Source organism: Sarcophilus harrisii, chromosome 2 (genome assembly GCF_902635505.1).
Source record: "Sarcophilus harrisii chromosome 2, mSarHar1.11, whole genome shotgun sequence".
NCBI lineage: Eukaryota > Metazoa > Chordata > Mammalia > Dasyuromorphia > Dasyuridae > Sarcophilus > Sarcophilus harrisii.
The window spans coordinates 403,118,764-403,140,609 of record NC_045427.1 but is presented as its reverse complement, the minus strand read 5'-3'; the positions used below and the strand labels follow the sequence as shown (position 1 = coordinate 403,140,609).

General features: G+C 39.9%; 1 protein-coding gene across 6 annotated transcripts in view; it reads right to left on the bottom strand.

The window, feature by feature from the left end:
* Positions 1-21,846, bottom strand: part of TENM2 (teneurin transmembrane protein 2) — a 1,351,165-nt gene that overhangs the window by 32,779 nt on the left and 1,296,540 nt on the right. For 5 of the 6 annotated variants that reach the window (XM_003756806.2, XM_003756801.2, XM_031949417.1 and 2 more), the window contains 6 exons: positions 20,951-21,070; positions 17,926-18,187; positions 16,899-17,166; positions 14,376-14,519; positions 9,751-10,000; positions 3,680-3,700 (listed from right to left, as the gene is read on the bottom strand). In XM_003756806.2, coding sequence (XP_003756854.1) covers positions 3,680-3,700; positions 9,751-10,000; positions 14,376-14,519; positions 16,899-17,166; positions 17,926-18,187; positions 20,951-21,070 — 1,065 coding nt within the window. The remainder of the gene's footprint in view (positions 1-3,679; positions 3,701-9,750; positions 10,001-14,375; positions 14,520-16,898; positions 17,167-17,925; positions 18,188-20,950; positions 21,071-21,846) is intronic. The other variant, XM_031949416.1, reaches the window with a different exon arrangement.

Genomic DNA, 21,846 nt, shown 5'->3' with positions numbered 1-21,846 from the left:
GACTGAGAGGTTTAAGCATCTTGCTCAGTTTTAAAAAGTCAATATGTGTCTGAGGTGAATCAACCAAAGTCTTCCTGGTTTTTTATTCACTTACCCATGGCTGCTTCTGATGGTAGTGTTTACTAACATTTTAAAATGTATAGTTTTTCAAAACCTAGAGGTCAGCAGCAGCATAAAAAATGAGATCAAGTTGTACTCCTCTAACCTTGACACAAAACATATAAGTCCTTCCCTTGACTTGTCCTTCAACTTTTTTTGTAGTCTTAAATGACGACCAATCTCTTGGTATGGATGGAAATAATATTGATATTTAAGGTGAGGAAAATGGAAATAATCATGAGATTGCGTTCAGAATCTATAATGCTGGGCAAAGAGAAGCAGATTTTGGCCCTTTGCTTAGAATGTGGGCTGCCTTCATTCACAGAAGGTATAGTTACAATCAAAGTGACTGGAATACTGGCATGTAAACATGAGCAAACTGGATAAATTGTTAAAAATTTAATGTAAACACTTTTTATAATTCTAGGTTTGATTTATTATCTAAACTTAAAAAAGTGTCAGTAATGTATATTAAATTTAAAGTGTGTTGTAGGTATATTCTCCTCCTCTCCCCCAGAATGCAAAATTATTTAATACCAGCCAGTGTGTCCCTAGATGTTGAGGCTCTCCCTTTATCATGATTCTGATATTTCTATAACCCAAATTGGAACATTTTTTGTTATTTGGTAATTGGTTCCATATTTCCACTGCTGATGCCTTTCTTTCCCTTTCAGATTATTTTCATCTATTTTGTATGTCTTACATGTACATTCTTATTTGTCTATTTGTCTCCCTCATTAGAACACACACAATCTTTGAGGGCAGAAACAGTTTTTGCCTTTGTTTTTTATACTTAAAGCATGACACAATCTCTGGCACATAATAAGTAGTTAATAAATACTTATTAACTGATTATTTTACCACTAACTAGCTGATAAGTCTTAGAAAACTCAAAGAGCTTCTCTAGATCTCTTTTTTTTTTTCACATGGAAAATAAGGGCATAAGCACTTAATAAATGTTTATTAACTGACTATTCTACTGCTAATTAGCTGATAAGTCTTGGAAAACTCAATGAGCTTCTCTGGATTCCTTTTTCTTCACATGGAAAGTAAGGCCATTACATCTAAGTCTTCCTCAACTATAAAACAATTTCCTGCATTATACAGATACAGAGAAAAATCTGCTTGATATATGGGTAATGTTCTCACTTTGGGTATCATAAAGACCCTTACTCAGGACTCAACAAGCAAGTTCATTTTTATGAATTCTTCTGCTAATATTTTAGAATAAGTTTTGTGTGATGAAGGCATCATAAAGATGAAAGTGTCTCACATCACATCAGATGCTTTCAATTACATGTGGTTTGGGATTTTTTTTCAGGAGAGCAACATTTTGAGGATGAAAAAAAAATGAAGAATTGTAGCAATTGAGCTTGCCAGTCACTAAGTTGGTAAAACTCCAACTGTTTGCTGATTAAAAAACAAACGAACTTTAACAAATCTTGATGACTATTTTAAAGAACAATCTGAATTGTGAGTTGAGACTATCTCCAATCATAGCCTCTCCTCAGGTTGTTATTAATACATATAATTGAACTGGGAATCAAGGTCTTTAGGAAGACCTTGCTAGACAACTAGTTGGAAAGACATGGGGTACTTCTGTTCGTTTTTTTTCTCTTATAAAGTCACTGGAGAATTTAAATGTGTAGAAAACACATTAGGAAAGAAAAGGGGGGAAAAACTCCACGATATTTCTTAATTAGACTGTGCACTCTCACTGAAGGAACAATAACTAGAGTGATCAGTAGAAAGATCATGGCACATATACAGCTGTGCCTGTCTGGGAGGTGGATAATTGATTCTGGACTTTCTAGGGAGCCTAATTCTACAAAGTTGTAGGGGGAAAAAAAGAAAGGGAAAAAAGGAGAAAAAATTCACAAAAACTTTCTAGTATGGAATACAGGGAGGAGAGAATACAAGTTTCATCCATATGCAGGAGAGTGTTCAATGGCATTGGATTCATAGCCTCCCTTGCCTCTTCAACCCCCACGAGTGTATTTCTTATTTTATTCACTTTAAGGCTCAGTTCAAGTACTCTGCATGGTCTTTTCAGATCCTTCCAGCTGGTACTTTCCTTTCTTCCAAAACAATTGTGTACTTAATTTCTATTTATTTTGTATGTGCTCAAAGATATACTTGTCTCCCCTAATCAACTATAAGCCCTTTGAGGAGTAAGGGCTATTTAATTTTCTCTTTGAAACCCAAGGATTTAGCATAGTGCCTGGGATATAATAAGAATTTAACAAATACTTGCTGATAGATTAATAGCCTACTATTTTGGGAAATATTTTTGCTGTTGAAGTCAGTCATAAAGAACTGGTCTTATGTCCATTACTTAGAAAGTAGATGGTAAAAAAAGGAGACTGGCTTCCTAAAACACCTGCATCTTTATTTTCTTGTCTTTTGTGTTGCTGGTCCCAAATTCTTCATTGAAGTAAGCCAACAATCCTATAGGAGATTTATAAGGGTAGTGCCTTTGGAGTTGTATAAGTTAGAGGGATATAGTTGAACCTAATGATTTTATTTAGAACTTTATTTTTCCTCATTTAAAAAACATCAGAATAGGATCAGCCATAGGAGAATGTTTTTATGAGTGTTATCTTTTGCTCTCTCAAAGTCCAGGCCTTTTTAACGTCAGTTGTAAAAACTAGTTCAAGGACCTATTGGAGAATGCCTTTCACATGTATTTGATCTCTAGTGTCTGGGATAAATTTATAGGATTTGATTTACTTGATCCCCTGACACTACTGTCTCTTTCACTTCAATTCTGACCAATTACTCAAAGGAGCAAATAGATTATTTCCTCAAATCCATTGTCATGCATATTTATTTGAGGAGAAAGAACATTTCACTCATAAGTATTGATTGAAGTTATTTTGGTCAATTTCTACTCACCTTCCCAGTTAAAAATAAAAGCCAATTTCCTTTCCTTCAGGCAAGATGATTCTCCATATCAGTGTTGTCTAATGTGTATCATATGTGCAAATTTGAATACCTTTATATTTATATGCCATGAACTATTTAGGCAAAAGAGGTTAGGCTATCTCCACCTCTTGCTCAAAATGGAATTATGAGATTTACGGAAATTACTAGTCCATCTAGTAGTTAGATTCATTCTGCCTGGAAGATCGGCAATTAACTTGGTTTAAAAAAAATGACCATAAATCCAGAGAAAAAAATCATTAATGAGTTGAAAATGAGTTTTTGACCCATTTCCAGTTCATTAAAGCTTTTGTGAACCCTGTTCAGCATCTACAAAAGACAAAAGTTTGCCTCAACTGTTTAGCCCAATTATGGGCTGCATTCTAACAGTGCCTAGATAGAAGTTCACGAAGGGTTCATTACCCTATACTTCTGTCTCCCAGGAATTCTAATTACTGTCAGCTTATTTGGTTGCTTTTTGACTGCATTTCATAATTGCTAAAGCTTATCATATCCACAACACACAATTAGCACATAAAAAAACCTATATTTTGTACATAAAAATATACATTACACAAGAAGCACAACACAAAAAGCAAACACAATGAAGCAAACAAACCATATCAAATTAAATATGGGAAAGAGTTCTTGGTCTTACCTATGTTTAAACTCTTTATTTCTTTATAGAATGAAAACAGAAGGAAAAAAGAACAAACAGTTAGCTGAGGAACTGATGGTAAAGCAAATATAACATTTTACTTTCTTTTTATAAAGGGCCCCAAAAGAAGCATCCCCACCTCCCCCCAGTTATAGCTTTTCAGTTTTACTTTGAGGAGTTGTTTTGTCTGATGCTGGATTTGCTGGGAAGCTTGGACAGCTGCTTTGCAAAACTTCTTGGGGGTCCTACCCTAGCTATTACAGAACACAGGTAGTCTCAGGTAAAAGTGTCATTTTGGCTTTGAGATAGGGTCATCATTGTTTTATAAAAGACTTCTGCTCATACCTCAACTCAGGGATAGTAAATATTCTCTAGAACAGAGGGAATAACCCTATTTTCCCTCTCCTTCCCTCTGATCCTATACTTGCCTATATTCATTCTCTCTCTACGTTCTCCTTTCTAATGATAAACTCTCAATAGTTTGTTCTAATGAGGAGTTGAGAAAGCATGGATAAAAGATTCTCTTAATGAATGGTAAATTTGAAATAGTACTCTTTGTCACAACCAAAAGGCTTCACCTTTCTCTCACAACAAATCTCTTTGCATAATTACTAGAAAAGTAGCAAAGGCATCTGCTTTTCTCCTCTCTCTGTCCAAGTCTGTATTTTGGCAGATCTAAGACTGAATATCAGGCAGGTGAAGAAGCATGGGGCTTGTGTACTATCCAAAGGGGGTTTTCAAGCATCTGGGTGAGAGAATCCGTTATCTCGGAGATACCTCCTTTATAGGGAAGGGATAGCAAGAATGTTTGCCCACTGTTTCCTTCTCCTGGGAGAGTAAAGAGGGCTCTTGGGGGCAGGGTTGCTGTGGTTCCTGCCTAGGGTGCTGTTCAGGCCCCAGCTTAGGGCCATCATTAATGGTAGGTTTGCCCAGGGATTACATTTTTACTATTTTATTCCAAAGTGTTAGTTTAAAAAAAGTTAATTAAATGATGCCAATAACTCCTGAGCTCTGACTGACATAGCACAATTTAAGATTCATTCTGCAAACCGCGCTGTGTCACAGTGGCAGCTGGGAATTCTCATGTCTATTTTATATTGCTTAATGAAAGTGAAATGTTATCTGCCACCAGTGCAGTAATATTTGGCTCTTAATTATTGCAATATCAATTCTACTCTTTAGTCAAGATTTTGTGTAAGACTTGAAGGGATTTGGGTTTGCAGTCTTGACCTACTTCTTTCCCAGGAATATTGGCTCCAAGTTGATTAATATACTGTCTATGATGGGGGAAGAAAGAGTTTCTGATGGGGTCAAGGGCAGATCAAGAGACAGGGATATGCTAGCCACACCTAGGGAAGGAATATCCCTCCTCTTAAACCATGAGGCAGTAGTAATTATTTCTTAGAAATGCTCATCTCATATAGGAAGAAAACAAGATTTAAGTGGAAGGAAAGAATAATCAATGTTAAAAATTCTTCGTCTTCCTGACTTTGTCAAAACACCTCTGTAGAATTTCTTGACTTTAAAAGTAACCAGCTGTATGATTCTGGGTGAGTTACTTCTCTCTGAACATCAGTTTCTTCATCTATAAAAAAGGTGGACAATACTAACTGTATTACCTCCTTCACAGAGTTACATCAAGAAAAGTGTTTTGTCATTCTTAACGTCCTATCTAAATGTGAGCTATTGTTATCTGTTTTTGAAGGGCAAGATAGCATATAAAGTAGAAAGAATGCTAATCTTGCGATCAAAATAGGCAAGTTTGAATTCTGGCCCTTTTTATTCTCTCTCTACTTTTGCAACGTTGGATAGGAATAGCTGACATTTCTATAGCTCTTAAAGATTTACAAAAGTGCTTTCTATACATTATTTCAATTAATCTTTGAAACAGTCCTGAGAAATAGAAGCTATTTATTCTTTCCACATTGCAGATAAGTTGCTCATCTGTGTCTGTGTGGGGATTTGAACTCAAATCTTTCTTCCCAAATCTAAGTTTTTTACCCTATGTATTAAAACACACATGCTGCCATTCTAGTGAGCTCCCTTCCAGTACCTTCTTCATTTGTAAAATGAAGCGAGAGGCTTAGATGACCTCAAGGGGCTTTCTGGTCTAAAGTCTATGGAGCTATGAAGTCATAAAGATTCTAATATGATATAAAGTCCTCCTGACTTTAGGGCTGGTGCTCTATCCACTGAGGCATCTAGGTGCCTGAGGTTAAATGATTTGTAGATCACAGGTTCAAAGACCTTGGACTGGAAGGTACCTTCTAGGCCATTGAGTTCAATACCCTTATTTGCAAATGAGGGGATTGAAGTCTAAGGTTAATGACTGGGTCAAAATGATACAGGTGGATAGTAGCAGCATCAGGATTCAACCTCAGGCTCTTTTGTACCTGGAGTTTAGTACCTGGCTCACAGTAGGTGCTGAATAAATGGGTGACTAAATGATTTCCATGATTTAGTCACATGGATACTAAATAGCAGGGATGTTGATTCTAAAGGCAACCTTCTTTCTTCTTTGCTCATACTATTCCTTGCTTCGTAGAACTTCTCAAGTTATATCACCAGGTCGACACTACGTTTCCCTTTAGCTGATGTTTCTTATTAGTATATAAAATAACCATGGCCATCAATCAATCCTGCACTTTCCAGAGTCCTGAATTTCTGCCTCTGTAACCAGCCTCTGCCAGCACCAGTAGCAATATTGTAGCCAGGAGAGGTGCATCTCCCATCTTACTTCATTATTGCCACCTTCATTTACAATAATGATTACAGAGATAATAACGTTTAGCATTTACACAGCAGTTTCTATTTTCAGAGCCTTGTAAAACCGTTCCAAGACTCTCATCAGTCAGGAAGCTTAGATCAAGTACCTCTCCTGTCCCATCATCCCAGGCTGACCCAAACCTAATCTTATTCCCAATTCCCATCTTGCAGAAAAGAATAAAGCTCTAGTTACCTTTTTAGGATATGAGCTCCCTTGAGAGGAGTGCTGAGGTCAGTTCTATTTCTGTGCAGTGCCACGCACACAGTGGGGGCTTAATGAATATTAAAACTAAAGCAAGCACAATCGGAAGGCTATATGGGCTAGGTGAGTATTGCTGACCCTCTTCAGAGAGAAAGGTACTGAGATCTCTTTCCCGCAGCCTTAGCAATAGACATCACTCGCACAAATCTTCCATACCATCCTCCTCCCCCTCCACACACACTGCTATTCCACTGAGAAAAAAGTGGAGTTTCTTTTCGTCTAAATGACCTAGATGGATAAGCTATTTCACTGGCTAACTGCCAATACTGTTTCACTCTGTGTTGTGTAGACTAGGCAGAGGGCCCAAACATTCCCTAAGTGTCCTGCTCACAATCACATGGCTGACTTAGCTCAGCTTCTCAAAATCTGAGCCAGTGAGCTCTCAGATAACATCCTGGGTCATCCCTCCATCTATCTTTCTACTTCTCCTCTCCTTCCCTCCCTCCCCAACCATTATTGTATCTGTGCACTGAAAGAAATTTATTCTTCCTTAGTTTTCACTTTGGCATCAGGCAGGGCCAATCCTATTTAAAATTGGGAAGGAGAAGTTTATTTTTGGTGTCTCTTTCTTAATCTCTTCCCTTCCACCCCGCACTGTGAGAGCTTCTCATGCGCTCTTTCTCTTATTTTTCCATGTTCCCAATCAACCATTCTTCTTAAGCTGGTCCCTGAATTTGGTAAATTAATTCATTCTACAGTGGTAGTGACTTCATATGCAATCTTTCCCCAGAGAAATCCATTCTCTGCTTTGAGGTAAGTTTTCAGGAGAGGACAATGAAAAACAAAAAGATATTTCAGGAAGAACAGGGTGTGTACAAGTGATTTTTACTCCTCTCCTACCGAACCACTTTTTTGTTTTCCCTGAATACTATATAAACCGATCTATGTATTAGAAGCAATAAGTATTTGGTGTAAGATAACTCTTGCCATATTTTTTGCCTGAATATTAATAAGTCTTTGAGCAGGAGAAAAAGGACAGGAAGCATCAGAAGGCGGGTAGGGGTATTTAAATATAACCCCATACCAGGCTTTGCTCACTCAGCTCTGGGATGGGCAAGTGGGGGTGGGGAGAGAAGCTAACTCTCTCCAGAAATTCTTCAGCTGCCAATTTCAACCCAGCAAAGAAATAAGCAAGACATTCTTCTCCCTCCCTCCCTCCTTCACTGTTTTCTGTTTTTAAAGAGATGGGATTGACAGCCCTTTGTTTCCAGGCATGTAGTAGGAAGAAAAGAAGAATCAAACCACTGTTCTTATAAAAGCTTAACTCCTAATCGGCTCTGGGTACCTGGCTGCTGAAAACAAGAACAAGCCCAAGGACTGTTTAAAAAAAAATTACACAGCTGTCGAAAGAAATCAGGACTCAACCCCCCTTCCCCCACCCTCATCACGCAGCACTTGGTGCATTCAAGAGAAGCATCTGACTCTAAATCCGGAGAGCCCTGTCAGCTGTGGAGGTGGTGGCTGATATCATTCCTCAAAATCTAGGAACTCGAATCTCCTGGGCTTTGAAAATGACTGATGGGAGTAAACCTCAAGGGGGCCAAAAAAGGAAGGAGGTCTAGTCAATAGTCCATAGGATAGAGTTTAGTTCATTTGTGGGGCACTGGCAAGAGCAATGGCTCTGAAGTCAGAGGATGGGAGTTCAAATCTGCCATCTGTTGCTTACTACCTGTGTGACCAACTTTAAGAAAGAATGGCTTAGTTTCCTTATAAAAAGAAAGGGATCACACTAAAGGGTCTCTGAGGTGCCCTTCCAGATTTAAGTCTGTGATCACATCATCCATGCAACGTCTGAGCTACAGTAAATATTTTATAGATGGGAAAGAGAAAGGGTGACCCTTGTAGGATTTAACTCCCCCTCCCCCAGCAAAACTCCAACACTAATAACCAAATAAAGAGGCTGAGATGGTGAAGGAAAGGATGTACGGAGCGTGTTGAATAGTTAACTCTTAAAGACTTAAGGCTTACTTCTCCAATTTCAGGATAATTTGGACCTCCTTTGTCCTTTCCTTCTTTTTTCATTGTCAATGATAAGCCCTTTGAGGTCAGGGGTTATTGGATTCTCCTCCGTCATCCTTTGCCTTCTTACACAGCACACACAGTACAGAACTGTGTCAGGAAATATTCATATCCTGTCAGACTATTAAATCATTGGCACCTCCAGAAAGAAGGGGTACTGAACAAAAGCAAAACTCAGCCCCAGCTGTCTGCCTATAGTCAAACAGCTTGGGTACAAGCTTTGGTAAAAGAGCAGGGGGAAGTTGTGAGTGAGAGTAACACTTTCCCATTCTCTGTGGTTTCCTTTTATCCATGCTGTCAACATCTGTAACTGAGACCTGGTAGTCCCACAGTCTCTTAATGGTTCTCTCTATTGTTGTTCCAGAGCTAAATCTCTCTGGATGGGAGTCAGACACTACAGACCTCACCTCCAGGGCTGGAGAGCCTGGATCACCTGCCCTGGGAAAATCAATTTTACAAGAGCATGAATTTGAGCTGACCATGTGTTGGTCACTGCCCAGAGTGCCTTGGGATGCAAGTGGAAGGGCCAGCAATGTGCAGATGAAATGCTACGGTGGAGTGCTTGCCACAGGCTGGGGCCTGGGGACTTACCCTTAAAGGTCAGGCCTGTGCAACCAAGCTAATCCACTCTCCAAAGAAATTTGGAAAGATCCAGAGAATTTTGGAGAGCTTCTGCTGAGACTCAATAGATCAATTACTTGTCTCCACTTTGCTTTTATGGCAAGAGTTCTTGGCTTGAATTTACAGCCTTAGCCCTTCTCTTAAATACTCTTGTTCTCCTCAATAGACTATTCTGATGAGCTCCCCAAACCAGCAGCTGCTTACGGAAACACTTCTCTTTTTGGAAGTGAAGACTCAAGCTCTCCACAAGCCAAGTTGCCCTATTGGGATCCAACAGTAACCTTTTCCCAACCTCTCTCTTCTATATGAGGGGCTTCCCAGGGGAGAAGGGCTGGAGACAGAGGATAGATCTTCTAGTAGGGAGAGATGAAGCAAGAGGTACTGGCTGCATGAGGATGCTTACCGTAATTCTAGGATGCTGGTCACGTTCCGAGAAGGGAAAATGCGCCGGATGTAATTAAAATCCCCGACAAAAAGACTCCCATCGATCCCCACAGCCAGAGCCACGGGAGCCAGAAGCTTGTTCCCTTCAGCAAGACCGTTGCAGCTGGGACAGGAAATGCTCCTCCTCCGTCCATTCCCCATGATGCTGGTGATGATGGCAGGCTGCTGGGTCAGGAACTGGTTCTCCCCAGTACCCTTATGGAGGATTCCTAGGGAAAGAGGAAATGGGAATGATTACCAGAAATCCTTAGAGAAAAGTTTCTATTGGCCCCATTGTGAATGGGTCAGGGATGATGGGTGGGTGAGAAGGAAGAGAAAAGAGAAAAATCAGGTAATGATCACCTTCAGAGAAATGAGAGTGTATTTTATCCCTCCAGAACTGCCTGGGAATAAATAGTGTGGCTGATGTGTATTATAGACTAGTAACAGAACCTGTGATTTCATGGGTATAAGGAACTCCCAGATGAAGAGACCCCCTTTACTGATACAGGTTGGCACTTCTTTACAACTTACAATCTTAAGGAGTTGCCTAAAGCACTGAAAGTTGACTTGTTCAGGACCACAGCCAGTATATGTTAGAGAATCTGGGTCTTCCTGGCTTTGAGACCAGCCTCCAATCTACTACATAAAGCTGCTCCTCCTATAATGAACCACACACAGGTAGTTCACACTAAAGTACTTTCTATGTCTTTGGTCATCCATGGAGGCACGAGGACAAAGGCTTTAGGCATTTGTCTCCAATTGGAAAACTCTTGGAAACTATCCATTTCCTGGGAAGTGTGTGGAGGGGGCTGTGCTCAAGCACCTGCAGGTACCACATCAATGTCCTAGCCATAACCCCAGAGAAGAGCTTGAACTGGATTCTATGTGTGTGTGTGTATGTGTGTGTGTGTGTGAGAGAGAGAGATGTGGGGTATGCAAGCAGAGCTATAGCTGTTACATTCCCATCCTTTGTTCATCCCTACTTTGTTCATCTCATTCCCTGACATCTCTGTTCTAGGCCCGTATTCTGTCTCCTGTATCTCTGTTATTCATGTCAGCCACTTCCAGGCAAAAATCTATTAATGGCAATAAACCATACCTCTATTTACCCTGGGCAGCTAGATAGTGCAGTGTATAGAAATTCTGGCCTGGAGACAGGAAGACTCATCTTCTAAAGTTTAAATCTGGCCTCAGACACTTATTAGCTGTGTGATCCTGGGCAAGTCACTTAACCCCAGTTGCCTCAATTTCCTCATCTGCAAAATGAGCTGGAAAAGGAAATGGCAAACCACTCCTGTATCTCCCAAATGAGGTCCTGAAGAGTTAGACATGACTAAAATGACTCAACAGCAACTGCCTAGATCACACTCACCCCTATTCACCAGTTCTTTCCCAGTTTTCTCTTGTGTAGTTCCTTTCTGCTGTACATTGGGGAACCCTTATTTGAGTGGGAGTAATCTCTCCTTTATTCTAGATCATTTTTCTTGCTTTTTTCCTACCATTTCTCAGGAGAATGTTAAGCAACTTCACCATCATTGTGATCTTCCAAACCATAACACCTTTCCCTACTACTACTTTCTATATGTATTATCTCTCCCTGTTAGAATTTAAGCCACTTAAGGGGAGGGCCTGCCTCATTTTTATATTTATGTCCCCAAGATAGCACAATGTCTGATATATTATAAATTAATAAATGCCTTTTCTTCCATTCATTCATTCATTTATGGACACTTGGTTCTGGTTTGAAGAGGCCACATTGTCCAATGCTATCTACTAGCTGAAGGAGCCATCTTTTCACTCCCTAAAGAAACATCAACCCTAAAAGAACACCAACAACTATCATTAGCCTAATAATGAGATGAATAGTGACATGGCCAAAGTTTATATGGAAATTTCTACCTCTTTTCCTAGGAAGAACAAAACTCAGGTATATCAGAAAGAGTTCAGTAGTGTCAAGGTCAAATTCTGCCCAAATATTTCAACCTCTATTTATGTGAGAAAAGTTTACTTTTTCTCTTCTCATTCTCTTCTTCCCCTTTTATAATCTGATTTCCAAAGTTATCATTCCATTAAAATTGTGCTCTCTAAATGATCTCTTAGTTGCCAAAATCCAGTGGCTTTTTTCCAATCCCTATTCTCTGTGACCACTCTCCACTGTTGATTACCTCCTGCTTGATATTTATCTAAGTTTTCAGTAACTGTCCTCTTCTGGTTCTTCTCCCCCAGATCTGACTGCTCCTTCTCAGTCTCTTGGTGGATGCTCATCTAGTTCCTATCTTCTAACCAAAGATATCCCTCAGAGTTCTGGGACCTTTTCTCTTCTTCCTCTAAACTACTTCACATGATGATGTCAGCAATTCTCATGGATTTAATCACCATCTCTATATATTTTTAATTTTCAAATCTGTTTACCCCAAACTCTGTGCTGACCTCTAGTCTTGAAGTGGATGCTCATTAGACATCTTAAACTCAGCATGTCCAAAACTGAACTCATTATCTTTCCCCCTGAGCTTTCCCCTCTACTACCTTCCCTATTATATCAGAGGGTAAAACTTTCTCTCAGTCCTTCAGGTTTACAATCCAGGAGTCATTCTAGATTCTTCACAACTCTCACCTCTCACATCCAATCTGTTGGCAAGGCTGGTTGCAATAACCTTTGCAACATGTCGAATATGGCCCCTCTGACATCGCCAATGCTTTAAGTCCTTATCACTTCATTGCTGGATTATTGAATAACCAGATGGTGGGTCTCCAATTCACCCAAATCATCAAAGTGATTTGGTAAAGTAAAGGTGTGATTATGTCAGCCCCTTTACTTCCATCCCTTTTTTACTCAACATACTCCAGTGGTTCCTTATTGCTTCAAGGATGAAAAATAAAACCATCTGTTTGGCATTCAAAGCCCCTCATAACCTAGTTCCTTCCTGTCTTTCCAGTATTACACCTTACTCCCCACCACATACTCTCTGATCCAGTGACACTTGCCTCCTTGCTTATTCCATCTCCTGACTCTTCAGCATCTTCACTGACTGTTCCCCATGCCTAGAATGCTCTGTCTAGAAATTCCAATGGCTTCTTTTTAAGCCCCAACTAAAATTTCATCTTTTGCAGGAAGTCTTTCCCAACTCCTCTGAACTGAAGAGCCTTCCTTATGTTAGTTATTTCCAGTACATATTTTGCCCTATATATAATATGTTTGTACATACTATATTTACTATATTACTTACATGTTGTCTTTCCCATCAGATTGTAATCTCTTTGGGGAGAAAGATTGTCTTTTTTATCCTCAGTGCTTAGCATACTGTCTAGCACATAGTAGCTACTTAATACTTCTGACTGATTGCCTCAGATAGGACAGAGAACTATTGATAACTAAGTCAGGTCCTGATAATACTGCTGAAAGCAGCAGATATTTCCATGACCCATCTATATATGAAAATTCCTATCTTTTTCTTTCTTTGTGCTGTGAAGAAGGGACACTAAACACTAGATTCAGTAAGGCATTATTCACAGTCCTTGCTCCTGAGGGGATCATGCCTTAGGTACGTCACGATCTATTTGAAAAATCTTTCCTCTCCTTTGAAATAAATAAATCTTGGGTGCACCAAGGAACTAGACTATTGATTCATACCTATATGTGAACCATAACTTCTCCATTAGAATGTAATCTCCTTTGGGGCAGTTACTATTTTGTTTTTATCTTTGTATCTCTAGCACATACAGTGTTTGGTACATAGCAGGCATCTGATAAACTTTTGTTGAATCAAATTGAATCCATGCTTGGAAGTGCCCTATAAAAATGTGTATGATTAATCCTCTACTTTGGTTACTAATCTACTTAATGATAAGTTATTTTTTACAGAATCACAGACTCTCAGTGAGAGGGTACCTCAGGGGCAGCTTAGCTCATACTAGTCCCATTCCTGAAGGGGAACTTTCTATACTATCCTAGGAAAGTAGGCAACTGGTTTCTATTTAAACACTTCCACTAAGGGGAAAAGCACAATCTTTTAATCATTAAAGAAAGATCTCTTCAAGTTTATTACAGAATTCTGTACTTAGTTCTTGTTTCAATACTTCAAAGGATCCATGATTAGACTGTAAAAATACTTAACGAAGGCAGATAAATAGAATAACTTTTAAAAAAGAAATACAGCAACAGTGCTCAAAACAACAAAAAGTATTTTCTGCTTAACTCAAACTGACCACAACTGAAGCATTCTTTTAGCACACTAGTGAATGAAATTTTTTTGCTCTGCAGAGAGTGTCCCAAAATTTTAGTATCAGTTTAAGCTATTTAATACCTTAAAGCTTAAATTTTTTGAAACAAAGATCTTTTCTATGTATAATCTGTATTAAGTGAAGAGGAAATCCAGTAAAGTTATACATATTAGTCCTTTGGAAGGTTCTCCTTATAATTTTTTATATCAGGACCTGGCCCTCAGAATTGTGGGGTTGATCTTAGCATTTGGGGAAAAAAACTAAGTTGATACAGAATATTTCCTGTAAGATATCATAATTAGGTATATTTGAACCTGAGGCCACTGGACTCCATAGTCAAACCTTTTTTCCACTGTACCATGCTATAATGAATGAACATACCGCTTTTGACATTTAGTATGTGATGCTTGTCCAGAGACCAACCCCCCAGATTGGAAGGATCCAGCTCAAATCCTTGAAGCAATGCTGTCCTTTTCTCCCACAGAATTAGGCTAGGGCAGGTCTCATATTCAAACCCAACAGAGACTGAAAGAGAAAAGAAGAAAATAAGAGAGAAAAAACATCTTGATTACTTCTTAACTATATGATAAGAATAAGTAGACTGTGTTCTCGTAATAAAGATTTGGATCCAAGAACTTATTCAAGGAGGTGGGCTGATTGCCTTTTTTCTTTGATTCTACAATATTAAATTCAGATTTTCAGGCTGGACTCAACCTGGAAACTTTACACAGCAGTGCTCTGTGGGGACTTGAAGACCTTTCAAATGAACAACTGGCTTCACAAAATGACCCATCTAACGTGGAGGGAGTAGATGAATCATTTAAAAATCTAATAAAATTCATCTTTATGGTAGGACAGGAGACCACGTACCTCAGCCTGCTGTTCTCTGCATGTATTTATTATATTTGTGTTATTTATTTTCACTCACCAGGAGAAAAGCCCTTGGAACCATAGCAGCTCATTTACAAGGAGATTCTGGGGGCAGCAACTTGTGTTAGTTAATATGCTTTATCCTTTTATTCAGAATCCCATAGAGTGTGAGGAAAGGTAGGTAGTATGAGAAATGGAGGCCTTCAAATCAGTGGAAATTCAGGGAAGAACAAAGGGGGGCTTAAAAAAGGTGAAGAGGAATCGATTGGGGGAAACCCTATACTAGAACACCTCCCAAGACTTGTATCACATAGCAACAAGCCAGAGGACATACTCAGCTCCATAGTATGTGTTCTAGGTAAGCAAATCAGGACTGACTCCTGTTCTATGTGATTATCCTTCTCTGTATAGATTAGTGAAAGAATTATGGGGTGAAAGGAGAACTAAGTGCTAGTCTTGAGTCTATTGCTGGCTTATTATTGCTTCTGGACCTCATTTTCTTTACTTCTTTTTTTATTTTGGGGAGACAATCAGGTTTAAGTGACTTGCCCAGGGTCACACTAGTAAATGTCTGAGGTTATATTTGAACTCAGGTTCTCCTGACTTCAGGGCCATTGCTCTATCCACTATGCTACCTAGATTCCCTTTTTTTCTACTTTTCCTCTATTAAAAGGGGAGAACAAACTCTTCCCTACCTTCATGGAAGAGAAGAGAATGAATGATATAAATGTTGTTAGAAATTTTAAAATTCTTAATTAGAAATATACCATAGAGCTAGAAGGTAGAGTGGTCCAGAAGAAAGAATGATAGATTTAGGGTCAGGAGACCTGGTCACTGACACTTATTAAGTGTGTAACCAGGAGCAAGTCACTAAAACTCTATGGATCGGATTCCTTATCTATAAAAAGGGGATAATAATATTTGCAATATTTACATCACAAAGTTGTTGTGAAGGCAAGTGCTTTGTAAGATTTATAAAGCTATTGAAATGGGAGTTATTTTTTAATACTGCAAAGATCTCAATTATATCTAGATGAATTAGTCTCTTTGGAGATTATCTGGATTATATCCTTAATCCTAAAACAACTTTTGATTGTCTGTTAGCATTTCTCTCTTTGTCTTCAGTGGAGTATGCTTGTGCATTAAAGGGTCATTTTACTAGTGAGCTAAGATAGAGACCAGACCCAACACATCATTGATGTAAGGTATTGTCAAGTGAGGAAATTACCTCTGCCAGTGTATACTGGCATCTTCTCTACACTTTATAATATTAGAGGATTGTCTAGAGCACTTAGGATGTTAAGCAGCTTGTCCAGGGTCACAGACAGTATGTGTCAGAGATAGGGCTTGAATCTAGATCTTTCTGATTTCTATGCCAACTCCCTTCCTATTATACCACGTTGCCTTTTACATCTCCCTGATACACTGACCTGAACAAAATAAATCACTGAGGTTAACCTACCGCCTTAAAAATTGTGTGATGGCCTTTAAACCAAATGTGAATTTTTTTGAGATACTGTATGTTATTTGGGGCCTTGGCAGACCTTCACACAAAAAAGGAAAAGTCTTACTCATTGTGATGAAAAACTTTCAATGTTCTCAGAGATTTCAAATATTTTGGTGATTTCAAGTCTTCTGGATTCTACCTGATCTTAAAGAAGCTTTCAGAGGTAGGAAAATAAATTGGACAAGATTGTTTGAATCCTCATGTTATCTTCCTTCAAGCCTAGTTATTACAAGGTACTCCATCTTATCCTTACTTGCATATCATGACATCACCTACCTAGGTCATGGTTCTCTTCAAGATTGCAGGACCAGGATCAGGACCAGGACCAGGACCACCACCATCACAGGGATGTGAGTGAAGGGGAAGGGCCAGCAAATTATTTTAAAGTCATAGAAAGTCAAATAAGGCTCACTCCCTTGAGGAACTGCAATGTGAACTGGAGGTCCACACTATACTCTCCTCCCTGAATTCATCCTCATCTCCCCCTGTGTTTTTGAAAGTATTACCAGGAGAAAGAGAAAACATACCCACAGCATCTGAAAGCCCATACACCCTTTGGCCGTAAGCATCCGTCTTATCCCAGATAAAAGTATAAGCCAAATTGGGAGAAGCCTGGAATGATTTCTGAAATAGATGTCCTTCCACTGCTACCATCAGGTGAACTTTAATCAGGTTCAGAGGCACAGTGGACTGAGTCATGGTGATCTTCAGCAGGGATTTATACCCAGCGGTTCTCGAGCTCAGATAGCACAGCCTCACAGTGGAGCCGGGGATCTCAATTTCTTCATGGAGGACCTGGTGGGAAACACAGTGCAGACATGCTACATCAAAGGGGCCTGGCTGGTGAGCTTCTCTCATTGTGCTTATCCTGCTCACTAGAGCACTAGTTGATAGATCTTGTATTGTTGGTATTACAACTTTCCATGGCAGGGAAAAAAAAATGTATCCTACACTGCCGAGTGATGGGGCTGAGGTTATGATTTTTGAATTAATAATGATTCTTGGTCACTGTTGTGTTTCTTTTTAAAAAATCACACTGCTGGCAAAAGATGTAAATATGAATAGCAAGCTTTATTGCTAGCTGTATGCAAGGAGGCCACAAGAGACTGTAATTATATGAACCTGCAACTTCCATTGACAATCGGTATAAAGCAACAGGGATGTAATCATGTAATATACCCTTGATAGTATTACCTAGGTAGATCATTAAAAAGCCTCTTACCATGTATCTCTGTGACTAACAGGAATAAAAAGCAATTTGCAGGTGAGCTGCATACATGTATGATATTTTTAGTCTATTAAAAGGCACAGAAATCACCAATGACTCAAAAGGGTAGATAGGGACTCCACAAGGGGAGAGAAATCAAGGCTCAGTCTCCAGCAGATAGAAACTTATCCCAGCTCTTGGGTTTGAGCCTTCTCTGTGAATTCTGTCTCCTGCTCCCTCAGCCCTCGTAATTTGGCAATCACTGCTGGGAAGGAGGTGAGAGATGCAGTAAAGGGGCACCAGCTCTGGCTAGGCAGGACTGTGAAGGTTGGTTGCTGTGTTCCTACCTGGGTCTCAGGCACAATGGGGTTTCTCCCAGGGGTAGCACTGAAGAAGGTGGACAGTGGGGAGGAAATGATGATTGGATCGGGTCGGACAAAGCCGCTGAGGTCGCAGCTGGGGATGGAGTTCTCTTCTGTCTTCATCACAAGTGTGTCCATAGCATAGAAGCTGTTCCACGGAAGCCACACAGTCCTCTCCTGGCTCATAAAAGGAGCTCGCTCAAAATGCAGGGTCAGGGATGCACCTCCATTGGCAATAAGGTCGAACCTAGAGAGAAACAGAATTCACTTAGATGGGAAAGATCAGCAGTTCTTTGCAAATCAAAATGCATTATCACCTTTATGTGGGATTATCAGTTCTGCTTAGAGTAGGCTATATCTTCATGATGGCAGGTTCAAGGGTAGCATTCATTGTAACTTTCTTCAAATTTTTCCTTAGTCTTGTTTCTAATTTAACCTAATTTAAATCAATTCAGCAAAACATTTATTTAGCTCCGACTATATGCAAGACACATTCACTTGGATACCTAAGAGATAGGATTAAGATACTGTTAAGAAGCTCAATTCTATATCTAGGCCAGGGGAGTTCAGAAGACCTCAGATGTGCATAAAAGCTCTTTTGTGTGATTCCACATAGGTAGGTTTCTTAAAGCACACAACCAAAAGATGTTGGCCCTTCAGGGATTATACCCTTAGGAATTATTGACATTTAGCTCTTTTGAAAAGTTTGATTGATTTTTGTTTTACATTATATCCATTTCCAGTGATAATCCTCCCACGATACCATTAAGCCTCCACTAGTAACAAAGATTTAAAAAGAAAAAAGGAAGCAGAAAACACAATTCAGCAAAACCAAACAAAATATTAGCTGGGGTTCAACAGTATATGCAATGTTCTACCTATGGATTTCTCATTTCTGCAGGGATGGAAGGAAGAGTTTCTCAGTTCTCTTCTGGAGACTAGGTTGGTAATCTTTATTACATGGAATTCTCCAATCTATAATCCACATAACACCCATAGTAATAGTTCTGAAACCCAAGTCTGACGCGGTCAGTCCCTTACTCAAAAAATTTCAGTAGTCCCTTTTACTTCTAGCTTTTAAAATCTTTAATATCTTGGCTCTAGTTTCCTTTCTAGAACACATTTTCCCCCTTCCCATAACCCATAGTTGAGCCAAATTAACCTATTGTTCATATAAAGCATTTGTTCCATCTTTGTGTCATTGCATAGGTCATTCTTCATGATAGCAATGATCTTTCTTTTCACATTTCTCTCTAAAAATCCCTAGTATCTTTAAAAATTTAAGTGCCATTTTCTACATGAGGCCTTTCCTGATCCTTCTAGCTACTAATGCTTTCCCCTTAAATATATTACTTTATATTTATTTTGCATACTATATTACATATACACACATATATAAATATATCTAGCACTTTATAAATACTGATTTAGTTTTATTTTACTATTTTTAACATCTATATTATTTGATTAATTGTTAAAATGGTTTTCGTGGTTCTGCCAACAATTTTGCATCAATTTACATACAGCTTCCAGGATTTCTCTGAATTCTTCCTATTTGTAACTTCTCATAGCTCCACTATATTCTATAACATTCATCTATCACCATTTGTTTAGATATTCTCAGGTTTAGAGTTGGAAGTGAATGGCCTGATTAATCCTGGCAAATAGAATGCTCTTATTAGATGCTTTATGTGGTCCAACTCCTTTATTTTACAGATAAGAAAATGAGATCCTTTCTCCAAATGACATGTACCTATTTTGTTTCCAGGGCTTTGCTACCATAAAAAAATGCTACAATGAATATTTCAGACTTTTCGTTCTGTCTCTGACATCCTTGGGGCATACATCTAGCAAAGGAATCTCTAGGTCAAAAGGTAACCTTCAGACATTATTAGTGAAAAGCTAGGGTAGTTATGAAAATGACATCACCTAAACCCATGATCTCTTTGCCTGAAGAAAATTTGAGCTTGGTCTCAAAAAGTCAGATTATAGGTTATAATAAAGTGAGAACTTGAATGAAAACTGAGGATTTCAAGCAGATCAACACAATTCTCCTTTTGCCATCAGAGGTAGGAAACTCTGGGCACTGGTTGATGAAAGAAAGGCTTCTGGGGGTTGGTAGTTTCTGAAATTACTTGTAAGACTTGCCAAGTGCTGGCAAGAAGCTTCTATCTAAAGCCAGTAAAAAAAAAAGTTTGAAACAGAGACTGTGAAGTACACCTAGATCTCATGATAGGTGATTTCTCAGGCTCTGGTCTCGTGGGGAAAATGACATCCCTCTCCCGCTTCCCCCTTGAGTATTCTGGATCGAATCTGGCAGCACATCATTGTCCAAGGTTGAGTAACTTTTACATTTTCTTTTTCAAGGATATTTTATTACAGCTCCATATCCAATGGATTAAAGAAACCACAGTACTCTCATTTTGGTCTGGGCTGAACTGGTAAGCATTTCAAATCAGACGATAATAGGGGAAGGTTCCTTTCTTCACTCAGCGGGAAGACTTCTAAGTGTATTTAATTAGACGCCTCTGATTACATTCTGCCCCCCAAAGAAATAGGAGTGAGACAACACATCCTCCAAAGCCTCAGACGGAGGGAGAGGAGCTCTCCACAGGATGCACGGCGTCATGTGGATTCTGGTATTCCTTACCTTGGCGCCCCGTGCTGCCTTTTATTTTAAGACGTGGGTGGAGTTGGTTTCCCAGGGACTCTCTCTCCCTTTCCCTCCCATGCCCGCCTCTCATGGATGCCTTTGACATGACATGGGGGAGAAAGGGGTGGCAGCTTTCTGTAGCCCAGCCAAAGGTTGGCCTTTTTTTTCCCCCCTTTGTGCTCTTAGCACTCAACATGTGAAGCAAAAAATAGCTTTTTCGGAGCCTCACTGGTGGCTTGGCCCGGCTGGGACTGCAGTCCGCGGGGGGGTGCCACATGGTTCCAGTAGATAGCACCATCTGCTCCCCGGCATGGGCCTCCTATCCTAAGCAGGCCTCGAGCTTGCAGAGCCACTTACGTGCCATCCTGGCGGGTGATGGTGTAGCCGTACTTTGGATATTTGACAAACGACACGTTGACACCGACAAGGGGAGTTCCATCTGTAGTCACCACTTGGCCTCGGATGAGAGACACCAGGCTGGGAGAAAGGAACACAAGGAGGCTTTAGCTCTATGTGGGCTCCCGAAGCCGGGAGGCTGGTCCTGCTGGGGGCCTACCTGGCGTCCCCCCGACTACCTTGAGTTACAGGGCTGGGCTGCCATTTCCCCAGCCGCTTTCCCTGCCTAGCCGAACAGTTGGGGTTTTCTGGCCTGAAAGACTACCATCTCCTGGGTTTCAGCATCTCTGCGCCATGCAGCCTAGAAGTGAGACCCCGCTTCTCTTTGCCCTTGACACTCTGTCTGGGCAAGCCTTGACTTCTGCTTGGCCTGTGTTTCAGTCTTCTCGCACTCCCTCACACCCCTGCCTCAGCCAGGCACAGGGAGAGCAGCAAGGCAGCATTATACATGGGTGAGAGCCTCCCCATCTGGTTTCTCATTTGTTTTTCACATTTGTGTTTTTGGCTCCAGAAGAAGGTAGCATTGGGAGCAACAGTTATTCTTATCCTCGAGGCTGAAGTGAGAGGAGGGGTTGGGGAAAAGCACACGGAGTTTTTCGATGGGGTAAAGCATGTGTGTGCATGTGATTTCTCTCTGCCTCCTCCAAGGTTTTTCAATTGGCATGGAAATGGAATGGTTTCTGGGTTACCTCTGGTTATGTATCTCCTTTCAAGGTCTTTCTCTCCCTTTTTCCTTTAAATCGTCTGACTACTGCACAAAACACAGAGATAGCCTTTGAAATCCCACCCAGATTTTTCTCCAGTGTCAGGGGAAAGAATCCCTAAGAGACAGTCTCTAAGTAACAATGACTGGAATG